This window comes from Sceloporus occidentalis, unplaced genomic scaffold (assembly GCF_023333645.1).
Source record: "Sceloporus occidentalis isolate IW3139 unplaced genomic scaffold, rSceOcc1.0.p SCAF_176, whole genome shotgun sequence".
Taxonomy (NCBI): Eukaryota; Metazoa; Chordata; class Lepidosauria; order Squamata; family Phrynosomatidae; genus Sceloporus; species Sceloporus occidentalis.
In genome coordinates this window covers 345,913-362,565 of record NW_028317156.1, presented here as the reverse complement: position 1 = coordinate 362,565, position 16,653 = coordinate 345,913, and the positions used below count along the sequence as shown (strand labels likewise).

At 46.5% G+C, this 16,653-nt stretch overlaps 1 protein-coding gene across 1 annotated transcript in view; it reads left to right on the top strand.

Moving 5' to 3' along the window:
* LOC149278937 (enoyl-CoA hydratase, mitochondrial-like) overlaps positions 1-5,174 on the top strand; it is a 121,487-nt gene extending 116,313 nt beyond the window's left edge. The window contains exons 4-7 of the mRNA XM_089501576.1: positions 242-341; positions 1,104-1,208; positions 1,603-1,722; positions 5,107-5,174. Of these exons, the coding sequence (XP_089357702.1) occupies positions 242-341; positions 1,104-1,208; positions 1,603-1,722; positions 5,107-5,174 (393 nt within the window). The remainder of the gene's footprint in view (positions 1-241; positions 342-1,103; positions 1,209-1,602; positions 1,723-5,106) is intronic.
* The last annotated feature ends 11,479 nt before the right edge of the window (positions 5,175-16,653 follow it).

Genomic DNA, 16,653 nt, shown 5'->3' with positions numbered 1-16,653 from the left:
GATTATAGAAGGAGGGGAATTTTTCAGAGCATTTGGTCTGAAAAAGCCAATTTTATAAATCGATTCAACTAATCGATTATGAAAATCGTTGACAATGATTTTCATAATTGATTATCGATTTTATCGATTCTTTGTTGCAGCCCTATATATATATATATATATATATATATATATATATATATATATATATATATATATATAGTTTTGATTTCTGACTGTTTTTCATTTTTCCTCCCCATAGTTTGGCATAGGATTTGAGTTGGCTATGATGTGTGACATTATTTATGCAGGAGAAAAGGCACAGTTCAGGCAACTAGAAATTTTATTGGGCACCATCCCAGGTACTGTGTCTGTTACCCGGTCTTCTGACCAATGTCATTGATTCATTTATGATTAAAGATAATATAAAATTTTGGACCCCCACCATATATGGGAATTTCCCAGGGCCGGTCTCAGCTCCCTGCTCTTTGTGGGTGGGGTGTTGGGGAGTTGTGGCCAGCTTTATTACGTGTTAAAGGGCTGGATTTGGTGGAACCAGGCAGTGAATGGGTAATGCCAAACACATATGCCCCGCCCCCAACACACACACTAAGCGAGGTAGGCTAGCTGCGTGTGGGGCTAGCACCCTATAGGCAGTGGTGGGAGGAGCCATACACCCCCCCTTCCTCTTCAGACCCCCATCATGTGAGGAATGCGCTCCCATTGATTTCTATGAGAGCCCTTCCCTGCCACTGATTGGCTCATAATATTTTAATAAGCGTTCTTCTTTAGAGCTGGCGTCACATTGGACCGTCCCTTTTATATGTAAAACTACCTGATTTGGTGCGTTTTAAATTCCCCCCCACTCGTTCCCTCAAAAGACTACAAATAATGAAACAGTACCTTTATACGGGCTTCGCTGACTAAGTGGTACACTTTGCACTATACATTGTGCTGGCCAAACTGCCAGCATATGTATAGACTATAAATTCCTGTGGTTTAAAGGTTTTTATCTTGGTCGGGGGGGAAGACCACACGCCGAAAACATGAGAAAATCAGGCTGTTTCTTATTACTTGCTGGCGCTTTGGGTGGGAGTCTGACCCCTTTCTGCCGCCCCCCGCAGGCTTCGGTGGGACGCAAAGACTGGCGCGGGAGGTGGGCAAGTCTCTTGCAATGGAAATGATCCTCACTGGAGATTGCATCGCGGCCCAGGAAGCAAAAGAAGCTGGTATGGCAATATGGGTTCTTAGCTGTGTTTGGACATATTAATTATTATTTTTAAATTTTTATTAATATTTTTGTATTTTATTATTTTTTCTTTATTTTTTTTAATTTTTATTAATTTACATTTCTTTTTGTATTTCTATTTATTCATGATGTTTTTTTTTTTGTTTGTTTTTTTGTCATTGTTGAAATAATCCGTTTTAATTTAAAATGTTACATCATTGGCAGATTTTTTTTACCATTAGCGATTGTCAAGTGACTCAAACCCTGGCAATGATAGGCTGTTGCCGTAGAACAAGCCTTCAGAGGAAAGGAATAGAATGTCAGATGTGGTTTTTAAATAAATATATATATACACAGAATGTAAAGCAGGTTGCTTCGATATGATGTCATCGCAGGACTTGTGAGCAAAGTCTTCCCGGCGGATAAAGTGGTGGAAGAGGCGATCAGCTGCGCGGAGAAGATAGCCAGCAACTCTAAGCTGATCGTATCGATGGCAAAGGAAGCGGTTAACGCAGGTGAGGAGGGGGGGTCAGCCTTGGGGGGCATGACTTAAACCCGGATTACAACTCCTATCATCAGTGTCGGTCAATCTTTGAGTACCACTGTACTCTGGGGGGGGGGTGATCACAGATCAAAACCTTTTTTGTTTAAAAAGATAAATAAAAGAAAAACCTTCCTTTTTTATATTTATTTTTAATACAAAAAATCGACATTTAAAAAACCCCATATCAGAGATGAAAAAAAATCACTCTGGCCGTTGACCCAGGCCAATCCCTGGTCCTTAAGGGGTTAAGCACCTAGATAAGACTTGGAATAAAAGTAAGATTTCTTTAAGAAATAAGAATAATAAAAAAAAATGGTATTTAAACATGTTCAAAGGAGTCGCGGCAGCTGCTTCTAAACGTGCCAGGCTAGGGGGCCCAATTTCCAAAATGAAAGTGGCCCCCTAGCCCTTTAATTCACGCCATATGGGAGGGTTTCCTTATATTACTAGCATACAGTGATGCAATGTAAGAAAGTTGACTGAGCGGGTGCTAGATCAGTGGAGCAGCCTCCCAGCAGAGGTGGTAAAGGCTAATTCAGTGAGCGGGATTAAGCATAAACACGCACGGGATAGGCATGCGGCTCCTGAATCTGAGACCCCTCCGATAATTGCTTTGTTTGTTTATTTCTTTGCAGGACGATTGCAAGGAGGGGATGGCGGCTTTTGGGGAGGGGAGAAAGGCAAAGTTTACTGACCAGTAGCCTCGGGAGCACTTACTGATTGGTCGACTTGCGGACGCGTGGAATTAACCCCTTGTTTGTAAATATTAATTCACATTGAAACAATTTTTTCATATTTAATAAAAACTATGATTGAGAAAAATGCATTTTTTGTTTTTATTTGCCAACCTGCCCCACGGCTTTCAATTCTGACCCCCTGATGTGCCTTATACCCCCCCGGATATGCCACTCTGCCCCCCCCCCCTTACCAATGCATCCCCAGACTTGTCCCCCGTGCTTCAGATTCCTTGGTGTCTAGTGGGGGCAGCCGGTGAGCATCTGTGTGATGCGCATACACAACCTCTGCTGCTGCCGGCACTTCCGCCGGGTCTTCTATGACTGAGCACTTGAAGGTCATGTGACGCTCCGTCATAGACGCCCCAGAGGAAATGCCGGACAGAAGCATCCACCGGCTGCTAGAGAGGAGGATCCAGGTCCCCTGCAGCTAGGCCCAGAGCACCAAGCAAATGCCCCCTGGGCTGCTGGCGACACCCCTCCATACTCACCTGGTCTGTCGCTGGTGGCCGCCAGCATAAAAACGTAGCCTGTGGCCTCTCATATCTACCTAAAGTCAATGGGTGACTACTGGCCTTAAAGCGCCCAAAGAAAATTCTTAGTCCTCCTCCTCCGTTGGCTTCGTTGGGGGTTCTTCCTCGTTTTCGGAGATTCGTAGAAAATTGACCAAATCTGGTTAACCCGCTTACGAGGGTTTCAGGGGATGACTCCTAGGGGACAATGTGGACATCGCTGTAGAACCCTGCGATGCCCTCATGCTCAGCAAGCAGGTCATCTGGGAACTAAAGAGGGACTGGTCGTATTAAGCAGGGACACTTGGAATGGATGAGACTATATACCGTATTGGCTCGGATATAGGCCGCCCCCGTATATAGGCCGCCCCCTAAAAGTTTGGTGCTTTTTTAAAGAAAAAGTTTTTTTCTTTAAAAAAGCACCAAAAAAACATGCTGCCACTCTGTCTCCCCCCCGAGATATGCTGCCAATGTCCTCCTCCTCCTCCCCTCCCTGAGATATGCTGCCACTGTCCTCCTCCTCCTCCCCCCCCCTGAGATATGCTGCCACTCTGCCCCCTCCGACTTACCAGAGCAGACTCCCGGGTGTCTTGCGGGGCCGGCGGGGGACATCTACGCAATACGCGTATACAAATTCCGGAAGTTGTATACGCGTATTGCGTAGATGTCCCCCGCCGGCCCCGCAAGACACCCGTGAGTCTGCTCTGGTAAGTGTTGGGGGCAGAGGTAAAACGCATCGTGTGGACGGTCACCGGCTGCGGCGATGCGGGTAACCAACCTCCGCTGCCGGCACCCCCCCCGTGGAAAGTGCTGGCAGGGGAGGCTGTCAGCGTATCAGACGGTAGGATGCAGGTTCCCTGCACCGCTGCGGGGGATCTGTATCCTAAACCTGCTACCTGCTGACATGCAGTCCCGGGCGTCGGGCGCTAGACCCGGAATATAGGCCGCACCCCCACTTTAAAGACTTAAAGTGGGGGGGAAAGTGCGGCCTATGCTCGAGCCAATACGGTATATATATATATATATATATATGCATATATATGCATATATATGTAACACGTGTAAAGCAGTGGAATGCAGACATTGACCAGAAGGGGGCAATGTAATGTCATCTAAAGAACGAGAGAGCAATAAACGGCTCTGCATGGTGGGAAAAGTTCATCAATTAGTCACGTTTTTACTGAGAAAGAGACCTCCGAGGTTCCATAAGTTTATACGAATCTCTATCTTATTCTGTTTCGGCTCAATATCACCGTTGTTGGCAGATGACAATCTTTAGTAGGACTGAGTGACTCTGAGCTGAGTTTACAGGGTTAATTGACCCCCCTACCTCTATTTTGTTGAGTCCTACCCCCCCCTTCTTTTCATTAGCTCAGCCTTTTAACTTCTCTGCCTTTTTTTGGGGGGGGGCTTATACCTTTAAAGGGCAAATCAGATTATTCAATGCCTATTATACCCCTTGTTGGGGCGGAATTAATCCCGCTTGTTATCTCTTTGTGCAAGGGCTAATGGGCCATTATAGTTTGGTGAATAAACAGGACAGGCGCTTGAAAATCCCCCTTTTCCTTTCAGGACGGACGACGCCCCGGTTTATTAATATGATAATTTACCTTCATGGGCATGATGGGCCCTCCCCAAACAACCAATCACATCTGCTGCTGAAGGCTCCTGACTTAAAGATTTACTACCGCACATGCACAAGATGATTAATACCAATACAACCTCCCAAGTGTCCCTGTTCAGCTTGTCCAGTCCCTCACCCAAATGCCTGAGCCCCTCTTTCCTCCCATGATGTCCCTCTTTCTAGGAGCTCAGGATGGTTTCTGAGTCTATCAGAATCTGATGACGGATCAGACCCATCCAGGACTCAGACCTTAATCAGGATTCAGTAGCCATATGCCATTCTCTACCACCTCTGCAGGAAGGCTGTTCCACTTATCTACCACCTCCGTAAAGTAAGATTCCATCTAAGTCTCTGACCCTCTAGTTTAAGATTATGGCCTTGTGTTCTAACATCTCTCCTCGTTTTAAATAAACTTGGGGTGTATAACAGCTGTCTGTTCTTGGTGAGGTTCTCAACCTTGTTCTCTATGGTATTTCACCCTTCAGGGGTCTTTTTGGGGCTCAACCCAAGTGAAAAGCTGAGTCCGGACGTGGACCTCCTTGTTCACTTGTGACTAGAGGGATACCAACCGGACCCCACTGACAAGGCCCATAAAAGTTAAAACATACATGTGAGGTTGTTGGTTCCATTTCCAGTCCTGAGGAAGGATCAGACTGATATGTCGATGGAGGTTCTTCTTCTGCAATGGCACGAGATGTAACTTGTAATGTAACTTGAGACGCCCCCAAGCGGGGGACTCGCCGTAAAATAGGCTGTCCGTTGTTGGTGGGCATTGCAAGCTTGTGTATGCTCCATATAGAAAGCACAGGAACGCCGTGAAGAGGCTTAAATGCTGCTGACCCAAAATTAGAAAGGCGAAGAATCAAGATCTCCCTGGGTAAGTTTGATGGCTGTAGAAGTGGTGGCTCCTAAACAACAGATCTCCTGAGATTTTCACCCACTACCGAGTTTACAGAGAATGGAGCCCATGAAACATTCAGAGAGAGTCAGGTCGATGGGTGAAAACACCTTGCTAGTTATAGAGGTCAGCGGAGAATGGCTACAAAAGGGCCAAAAACACTCAAATAAGGCTCTTTACCACAATGGTGAACAGAAGGCCATTGGTGAATGCCCAACACATTGACCCTTTGAAGCCAACGCAACAGATCTACACCATGGTTTCCATTTCTGTCCCCTAAGAACTAGACAGGTTTACCTAACAAGGTTAGACTGCTCAATATATGGGTCCTGGAAAAAATACTAGCTGAGACCTCCGTAGCTGGTAAGCACATCCTTAGAAGAACCTTCAACTAACATTAGGGTGTGTTGCAAAATCTCCCGGCATGTAGTCGGATAGTTACATGGACAATCTCTGTCTTTTATTACAAAACAAGCCACCCTTGAACATCAAGACTGTTGATGAGGACCATTATCATACACCTATGCTAAACAATAGAAACACTCTGTCTAAATCACCCTGATGGAACGCCCTGATTAATGAAAGCCTATGGTGGGACGGACTTCATCAGCATTACCATAATGAATTGTCTTGGCAGGGTGTATGAGTCCTTCATAAACGTTAAGATGTTGAAGGACAATCCAGTAGAAGTATTTCTGAAGAGTTTGGTTACCAAGGTTATCTTTAATTATCATCAGCAGTGACAAATACATTCTCTATGGTTCCACCGTTCAATCGTCTCGGTGACATATGTGACAATCCCCCCCCCCAAAGATTTCTTCTGAAGAACCATGAAACGGTTAACCCTGAAAGTGTTTGAAATTCTACCAAAGTTCCAACATTCCATCTCAATCCTAAACTTCATTCTCCCTCATAAGAAGGACAAAGTGAGCAACGGCCTCCAAAGTTTGACGAGAAGTCACAATACCTTGGCCTGTGCATACAAAGACACAGCCCATCGTTCTTGTTGGCTTTCTGACGAGGACCATGCAGGATATGATTAAAAGGGGTAAGAATTCATGTTGTCACTCTACTAAACTCCATCGCGCCCTCCCTCCATTCTTCACGCCGCTTCTTAAACCCAGAGACTAATTGATTTTTTTTGTCGATGAATATTGCTCCCTAGGTGCTTTTATTTACCCCCTCTTCATCTTCTGAGAAGAAGAAGGTCCTCTTTTATATTCAAGACAATTGGGGAGAAAGAAGAAGAAGAAAAAAACACATTGAAATCTCTACACAAAACTTCCCCTCTTAAAGGAAAAGTTACCAGCCAAAGGTCAAAATAATAAATGTATAGCTAAATTGAAGCCTTCGTGGACTACAAAAGAGGCAAAACGTTACATTTCGGCAAACCGTGATTAATTTGAAAAAAGCTGATGCCAAGACAGATCAGCGTGTGATCGGAAGACAAAAATGGGTATTCAGAGGAGCAGACAGAGAGGGCTTCTCTTCAACCGTCACCCCCCTCCCCCCTGTTCCTCCCTACCTCTTGACTCTCCATTCCTAAACCTTTACAGCTGCCCCGGCTCCACGCTCGATTCAAGGACCTCGTGTACTTAAATTATAACCTCATCACGAAGAAAGAGGGGGTTGATGACGGGACGGAGATGAATTTCAAAATCGTGGGGTCTGTTCTGAGAGCGATCCAGCATTTTAATAATACTAAACATCTCAGTCTGGCCACCTGGTAGACCTCTGGCCAACAGCACCCAGTACTCATCAGATCTGCCGTAAGATGGCGGGTCTGGTGCTGAAGTGTGCAGCTGCCAGCTGGATATGTCTGGCCGAGCTCTACATCCCTTGTCATCCCTAGTCAAGCCCTGAGCTGTCCTCACTGGCCGACAGTTGTACAATTAATTGAGGTCTATGCTATGTTGCACCAAAGAGCTCAAACGTGGCCACCTCTCAAGGCGCTGCAGTAAGGTACACGGGTGGCAACACCTCCAGCCAGACATTGCTGTGGTAGGCCTCTGCCATAAAAAAAGCGTTAGAGTGCGTTAGAGTGTATGGGGTGTCTTTGTACAGTGTTAGAGTGTGGGTTAGAGTGTATGGGGTGTCAGTATATAGTGTTAGACTGAGTGGAGTCTCTTTGTACAGTGTTAGAGTGTGCGTTAGAGTGTATGGGGTGTCTTTGTACAGTGTTAGAGTGTATGGAGTGTCAGTATATAGTGTTAGACTGAGTGGAGTCTCTTTGTACAGTGTTAGAGTGTGCGTTAGAGTGTATGGGGTGTCAGTATATAGTGTTAGACTGAGTGGAGTGTCTTTGTACAGTGTTCGAGTGTGGGTTAAATTGTATGGGGTGTCAGTATATAGTGTATATGAGTGGAGTGTCTTTGTACAGTGTTCGAGTGTGGGTTAAATTGTATGGGGTGTCAGTATATAGTGTTAAACTGAGTGGAGTCTCTTTGTACAATGTTAGAGTGTGCGTCAGGTCACATTATTTGAGGGCAGAGCAAATATCCTTGTTTATTGCACACAGGATCCCTGTGCTTCTTATGCCAAAAACACAACTACGACAGAACAGGGAAGCGGTTTCCTGTGTCTCTTTCTGCTTGTATAACAACGCCGTCACATAAAAGGGTCGGACCTTGAAGTGATCTGTCCCTAATCTCACGTGCTACAGTTCTGTACACCAAATTAAAATAAGATTTATTATTATTATGTATGAGAAATCCACCTTCGAGTATACCATGGGAGCAGTCATCTAAACTTCCTGCTCGATTATTCATTCCCCTTGGGTGTAGCCTCCCTTGGGGTTGTCGCTGTTGTTTGAGCTTGCACTTTAATATAAGAAAACAAAAACATAATACGGATGTGTAAACGTGTATTTTTCTTTATTATGTTTCTGGTAATTTTTTTCGAAGTGAGGCTTTTACATGCAGATGTTTCAGGCAGAGTAGTAGTAGTGCGGGTTGACAGGGAACCCTTTAAATTGATGTGGAGTCAACTGCAATGCGTGTTGAGGAGTAAATGCTTAAGTCAACTCTGAACATTGACTGGAGTCACACATTTTTAACTCATCTCCTCTGCAAAATGAAAATGGGCCAGTTACAACTGGACTGGAGAGCTCAATAGCCCATTAGGGTGATCTGCTAGGCCACTGGTTGAATGGAACCCAGCTAAACAAGAATGCTTTATCCAGGTACAATTATTTAACAATCTGGACCACAGTACCTTAAAAATGAATCCCTCTGGACAACTGAGTTGCTCGTACCACAGAGCCTTGTACATCACCAGCATGAGGAGGCAAGCCAGAAACACCATGGTGATTAGGATTAGCCCAGTGAGCTGGAGGACAACATGGAGACAACATGACATCATCATTATTACTAGACTTGGGCACCAGGGGGCTCTTCGTGTTCGTCTTCGGGGGGAAAAAAATCTTCGTATTCCGCGAATATTCGCCCGTTCCTGTCTTCTCTTCGGGCGAATATTCGCGGACATTCTTCGTGCTCGTTTAATCTTCGTTTCCCTCCCGGTTGCCTAGCAGGGGTTAATACGGGGTTAACAACACATCGGGGCAGCAGCAGCTGCCGTGAAGGTACGTGTGTGCGACTCTATTGGTCGTTTTGGCAGGGGGCTGGTCTGGCATCAACGAGAGAATTGCAGAACGCACTTCATTCGTTGATGGCAGGCGAGCCCCCTGCCGAAACGACCAATAGAGTTGCACACACGTACTGAGGTGTACTGTACACAAAATGACCTAGACAAATGCTCCAAGGAACTTGGCCTCCTTTTTATCATACACAGTCACACATCCATAGATGTTTAATAAAAGAATAGGGATTATTTTACATTTTTAAATTGATTTTGGACCACTTGTAATACATGCCTAACATTTGCTACCTATTTACAATGGCATACTTTGCAACAACCCAACTTTTACTGGACAGGACTGGAAAAAAGCAGGACAGTCCACCAAAATCTTGGGTGTGTTGGCAGGCATGCGGATGGAAAAATGAACTAAAAAATAGCTTAGGGTTAATGTACGGTTATGTTTAAGATTAGTAGCAGTGCACTGGTTTGGTTAAAGATGTATTATGTCTAAATAATAATTGAATTTTAATGGGTTTTAAAAAAAAAATTAGGGGTTTATTTAAATGTATTTTAAAGTTAGATTTATTATTTAGTACTTCATTTTATTTATTTAATGTTTATACTAGCGTTACCTACCGAGCTATAACTACCTACGTGCAGGCCCGGACTGGCCATCGGGCACACCGGGCGTTTGTCCGGTGGGCCGGGCCACGGCAGGGCCGCATTGACTTAGGGGCTGATGGAGCTGCAGCTCCAGGCCCCTACCCTACCTACGGCCGCATTAACGCAGGGCATAAGGGGCACCTGCCCCTTAAGCCCGCCGCAAATGCGACCGGGTCCGCCACTCTAAGGGGCCGGGAAGTCCCCACCAAAGCCGGCCTTACGGGTCTGCGGCCGCACAGGGTTTAAATTAAAACATCGGGGTTTTTTTAACTTTATTTAACATCCTCCATGTTAAATAAAGTTTTTTTTAACTTTATTTAACATGGAGGATGTTAAATAAAGTTGAAAAAAACCCCTGATGTTTTAATTTAAACCCTGTGCGGCCGCAAACCCCTAAGGCCGGCCCTGGTGGGGGCTTCCCGGCCCCTTAGAGCAGGACCGGCCTTTGGGGTGTGCGACCGCACAGGGCGTCACACTCTAGGGGGCGGTCCGCACCGGGTGCCGCTCATCAGGGGTTGCCAACTTGCGGCACCCGGCACCCCTCCAGAGACGGACAGTAATGTCTGCCGCTGGAGGAGCAGGCTCGCAAGGGAGCGGTATCGGAGGTCTTTAACAGACCTCCGGTTCCCTTGAGTGATTTTAAGCCGGGTTCACTTAAGGGAGCCGGAGGTCTGCTAAAGACCTCCGATACCGCTCCCTTGTGATCCGCGCGGCAACAGCTGCTGTGCACCGGGGTTTGTTGTTAGATCCAGGCGCACAACACTGAAGCCGCGCCCACCGCTGTCCGTGCCCTCTGAACCGGAAGAAGACAGAGAAGACAGAAGAACTGAAGAAGAGGAGCGAAGAGGAGGAAAAGGAGCTGTAAGGAGAAAAGAGGAAAGGTAGGAAAATATTCAGTGAGAGTGGATTAGTATATATGTGTGGATTGGTATATATGTGTGGATTGGTATATATGTGTGGATTGGTATATATGTGTGGATTGGTGTATGTGTGGATTGGTATATATGTGTGGATTAGTGTATATGTGTGGATTGGTATATATATGTGTGGATTGGTATATATGTGTGGATTGGTATATATGTGTGGATTGGTGTATGTGTGGATTGGTATATATGTGTGGATTGGTATATACGTGTGGATTGGTATATACGTGTGGATTGGTATATACGTGTGGATTGGTATACGTGTGGATTGGTATATACGTGTGGATTGGTATATACGTGTGGATTGGTATATACGTGTGGATTGGTATATGTGTGTGGATTGGTATATACGTGTGGATTGGTATATAGGTGTGGATTGGTATAGGTGTGGATTGGTATATATGTGTGGATTGGTATATATGTGTGGATTGGTAAGTGTGTGAGAGTGATGGGTGTTATGCTGTACCATTTCCAATGTCTTTTTCATGATCTAATTATGCTCTAAAAGTACATCATAACTCCCATCACTCTATACTGTTCCATACAGTGGCAGAGCTGGGAGGCAGAGGCCTTGCACCCTCACCGCAGGACTCCTGAAAGGTAAGTGAACTTCAAAGAGGGAGAGGGTAGATAGTTAGGAGGGGGTAGATAGGGAGAAGGGCGTGAGACGGGGGAAAGGGGGTAGATAGGGGGAAAGGGGGTAGATAGGGGAGAAGGGAGTGAGAAGGGGTAGATGGGGCAGAAGGGAGTGAGAAGGGGTAGATAGGGCAATCATACTCCTATCATGCCAAGTCTGCGAGTACATCCTGGAATCTGGGTATGCCTGGGCATGATAGGAATGTGATTGCTGTTAACAATCATATATATATATATATATACATATAATATTGTTTTTTAATTGTTTTGTCCTATTTTGGTGTGTTACTTACTTTAAATAAAAGTTTTTTTTTTATGGTGTGGGGAGGTCATATTCGGTTTCGGACAGGTAAATGCTGCATTTTCGGTTTCAGTCCAGAATTCGTTTCGGTGCATCCCTACTACTAAGCCAGACAATGAAGTGGTAGGCCTACACCACAACAATGTTTGGCGTAGTATATAGTGATTGTGGTTATGCTGCACTATTGTCAATGTCTGGCTCAATGTATAGTGATAGGGATTACGCTGTACCACTGTCAATGTGTGCCTCAGTATATAGTGACAGGTGTTATGCTGTACCACCGTCATTGTCTGCCTCAGTATATAGTGGTAGGTGTTATGCTGTACCACCGTCAATTTCTGCCTCAGTATATAGTGATAAGTATTATGCTGTACCACCGTCAATGTCTGCCTCAGTATATAATGATAACAGTGAGAAGAGGCAGAGGTGGTAGATAGTGATACAGGGGGATAGATAGTGAGAAAGGGGAGTTTTGTTACAAGTTTTTATTCCTTTCTTTTTTTGGGATGGGGGGGCACCAGAGGAGTAGTCCGCACAGGGCGCCAGAACACCTAAGGCCGGCTCTGCCTTAGAGTGGCGGACCCGGTTGCAGTTGCGGCGGGCTTAAGGGGCTCTGCCTTAATGCGGCCATATAGGCCCAGTCAGTCCGGTCCTGACTGGGCCTATTTTAAGGTAGGAGCCTGGAGCTGCAGCTCCATCAGCCCCTAAGTCAATCCTGCCCTGCCACAGGCGCGGTCGCAGTTGCTGCTTGCTCTGGCAACAAGTAAATAGGGTGAGGGAAGGGGCTGCAGTGAGAAGGGGCAGAGGGGGGTTAGGTAGTGAGAAAGGGGGAGAGGGGATAGATAGAGGCGGTACATATTGAGAAGTGGGGAAGGGGGTTACATAGTGAAAAGGGGGAACATAGTGAGAAGGGGCAGATAAGATGATGAGAGGGGGTAGTGTGAATGCGTATGAGAATGAATGAATAAATGTGTGGATGAATTGTGTGAATGCGTATGACAATTAATGAATTCATGTGTGGATGAATTGCTTGAATGATTTGTGAGACTGCATTAATGAATGTGTTAATGATTTGTGTGAATGATTAAATGCAAAGATGGTACATGAAGGGTGGGCTTTAACAATAAATAAATAAATAAATATGGGCTGCTCAGGCGTAAATGCCCGGGCCTATTTTTTGTCCCAGTCCGGGCCTGCCTACGTGTATTTGCATACCTAGTTTAGCTAAATTAGATGGGACAGGACTGGAAAAAAAGCAGGACTGTCCCTGAAAAAGTTGGGTCTGTTGGCAGGTATGTGGATGGAAAAATGTTATAGGGTGAAGTGTGAGTTATAGCGTTAATGTAATGCTATTAGTGAGTGAAGGACAGGGCAAATAACAAGAGGAAAGGTCCTTGTGATTTGTGCATTGTACGTGTGTGTTATGTGTTATGTTACTGTGTGTTATATGTGTTATGTGTGTTATGTCACTGTGTTATATGTGTTATGTCACTGTGTTATATGTGTTATGTGTTATGTCACTGTGTTATTTGTGTTATATGTGTTATGTCACTGTGTTATATGTGTTATGTGTTATGTCACTGTGTTATTTGTGTTATTGTGTGTGTTATGTTTGGTTGGTTGTGTATCAGACGGAAAAAATGAAATGGAAAAGGAAATGGAAAAGGCGAATGAGTGGGCAATTGGCGACCCACTCCCCTGTTTCACCCCAGAGCAAAGCATCCAAACACTGTCAGTCTTAGACGTTTGGCAGCGGACTTCCAGAGCTCAGACACCAGGCCCTAGCGTAAGCTGGCCACTCCGGCGGAGGTAGCAGGCGTTGCCACACCGCAGACAGAGGCAGCCAGGGGGGAGAAACTGCCCTTACAATTAGGGACATTTGAGGCATGACACTAGCCAGGAAGCGAACTGGCATTGAAGAGACGCTGGCACCACCACCACCAGCAGCAGCAGCAGCATTGTAAAAGGCGAATGAGTGGGCAATTGACGACCCGCTCACCTGTTCCACCCCAGAGCAAAGCATCCAAACACTGTCAGCCCTAGGCGTTTGGGAGCGGACTTACAGAACTCAGACACTAGACCCTAGCGTAAATTGGCTACACCGGCGGAGGTAGCAGGCGTTGCCACACCGCAAACAGACGCAGCTAGGGGGGAGAAACGGCCCTTACAATTAGGTACATTTGAGGCATGACACTAGCCAGGAAGGGAACTGGCAGAGAAGAGATGCTGGCACCACCACCAGCAGCAGCAGCAGCATTGGAAAAGGCGAATGAGTGGGCAATTGGCGACCCACTCACCTGTTCCACCCCAGAGCAAAGCATCCAAACACTGTCAGCCCTAGGCGTTGGGGAGCGGACTTACAGAAAGACACTAGGCCCTAGCGTAAATTGGCTACACCGGCGGAGGTAGCAGGCGTTGCCACACCGCAAACAGACGCAGCCAGGGGGGAGAAACTGCCCGTACAATTAGGTACATTTGAGGCATGACACTAGCCAGGAAGGGAACTGGCAGAGAAGAGATGCTGGCACCACCACCACCAGCAGCATTGGAAAAGGCGAATGAGTGGGCAATTGGCGACCCACTCACCTGTTCCACCCCAGAGCAAAGCATCCAAACACTGTCAGCCCTAGACGTTTGGCAGCGGACTTCCAGAGCTCAGACACAAGGCCCTAGCGTAAGCTGGCTACACCGGCGGAGTTAGCAGGCGTTGCCACACCACAAACAAGTGCAACCAGGGGGAGAAACTGCCCTTTCCATTAGGGACATTTGAGGCATGATTTCAGCCAGGAAGCGAACTGGCAAAAGATACCGGCACCAGCAGCAGCGTTGGAAACGGAAAAAGGTGAATGAGTGGGCAATTGACGACCCGCTCACCTGTTTCACCCCAGGGCAAAGTCAGTCCTAGGCATTTGGGAGCGGACTTCCAGAGCTCAGACACTAGGCCCTAGCGTAAATTGGCTACACCGGCGGAGGTAGCAGACGTTGCCACACCACAAACACGTGCAACCAGGGGGAGAAACTACCTTAAACATTAGAGAGAAAAAAAATAAACTTTCCAAGCTAAGAGCTGGGTAACCCAACTTGGGCAGATTGAATTTAAGAAAGGCAATCTGCTCAATCAGATGAGGTGCCATGCGTGAGCGCTGTGGACTCAGTATGTTTCCAGTCACAGAAAACACGCGCTCACTTTGAACAGTGGTTGGCGGACATGATAGAAGCTGCTGCGCAACCCATGAGAGTGCAGGCCACACACTCTTCTTTTCATCCCAGTAGCTAAGAGGATCAACATTAGGCGCAGAAGGAACTTCACAGAGGTAAAGTTTGACGATTTCAGCAGCACTACTCTCCTTTCTGCTGCTAGCTCTGTCAGATGGTCCAACTATACTCCCAAGTGCCTCTTCCCAAAACGCAACTGCTCCATTCAGCTGTGTTGTTGTGCTGCTTGTGGCACTGCTGCTGATGCTGCTGCTAGGAGTAGCAGACCACATCATCTCTTCCTCCTCCTGCACCTCTCCCTCCTCGGACAGAATTCCCAATTTAACGCTGCCAGTCACGCACCTCGTTGACCAATTGCTCCCGGTAGCTACTGAGAACATTGAATTTCAAAGCTAGCTTTCCCTTAATTCTTGGATCGCAAAGGCACGCTAGCATCATTTCGGGACTCTCTTCCATGCGTTTGCGAAGGTGTACTTTTAGCAGATCCTTCAGCTTCCTGACTATGGCTGCTACGTCAGGATGTAGAGTGCCACCTTGAACAGCCTCACGGTTTTCAAGGAACACATCCATCTTGCTGCCTAGATGGGAGAACACTGGGATTACCTGGGCCAGACTGGCAGTGTTTGAGCTTAAGTTTTCTGTGGCATCCCTGAATGGTTTAAGGACTGCCACTAGCTGGGCGATCACTGTCCAATCCTCCCTATTCAATGGAGATGTAATCCCAATATTGTGCTCTGAGGCAAGATCATGGATTGCCCTCTGCTGCTCCAAAATCCTCTCCAGCATGTCTAACGTGGAGTTCCACCGTGTACTGACATCCTGGCGTAGGCAGTCTATGGGAAGACCTGACCTCTCTTGCTCTTCCCTCAAAAGTTGGCTAGCCTTAACACTATGGTGAAAGTGCCCAGCGATCTTTCTGCAGCGGGACAGAACTACTGCTACCACATTAGTTCCTTCTGACATTGCTGCCTTCACTACAAGATGGATGATGTGGGCTGCACAGCGCACACCAACAATATGACCATCTCGCAGCGCTTTCACCATATTGGCACCTCCGTCAGTTACCACAAAACCAACTTCAACATTGGTGCCCGCCTCTGCTCCCACCCAAAGGCTAAACATTTTCCTCATCGCATGCAGAATATTTTGGGAAGTGTGTTTTTCATCCATCACTTCTGCATGGAGAAGGAATGATCGGTAGCCTGCTGCAGCAGCTTCCTTAGATACACCGGGCTGCCACCAGTGTGCTGTCAAAGAAAGAAAGGCATGCTGGTCGCTAGGTACACTCCACAAATCTGTAGTGAAATGAACAGACTGACCAGCAGCCTTGGAAAGCTCCTCTTTCACTGCTGCAACACAGGACCGATACAATGAGGGGACAATGTTCCTGCAGAAAGTGGAACGTGACGGAACTGTATATTGTGGAGCCACAGCCGCCATCAATTGTTTGAAAGGCTCCTCTTCAATCATGGAGAAGGATGCCCCTCCAACAGCAATGAACTGACCAATCAGTCGCGTTACTTTATTGGCCTGCTGTTTGGGCATTGACCTTTTGGATTGGAATGCCACAAATTGTTCCAGGGTGGGCTGGACATGCAGTGCTCCAACCTGCCTTGGTCTCTGGCTGCCAGCACTAGCTGCTGCTGCTGCAATTGGCTCAGAAGAAGCAGCTGTTGGGGTTTTTCCACGGCCACCAGCTATGCTGCCTGCACTAAGTTTTACTTCTGCATCTTTCCCCAATAGCACAGCGTTGTGTTGAGTGCTGAGGTGATGCTTCATGCTAGCACTGGTAAAATGGTCAGACACTTTCCCTCTGCTT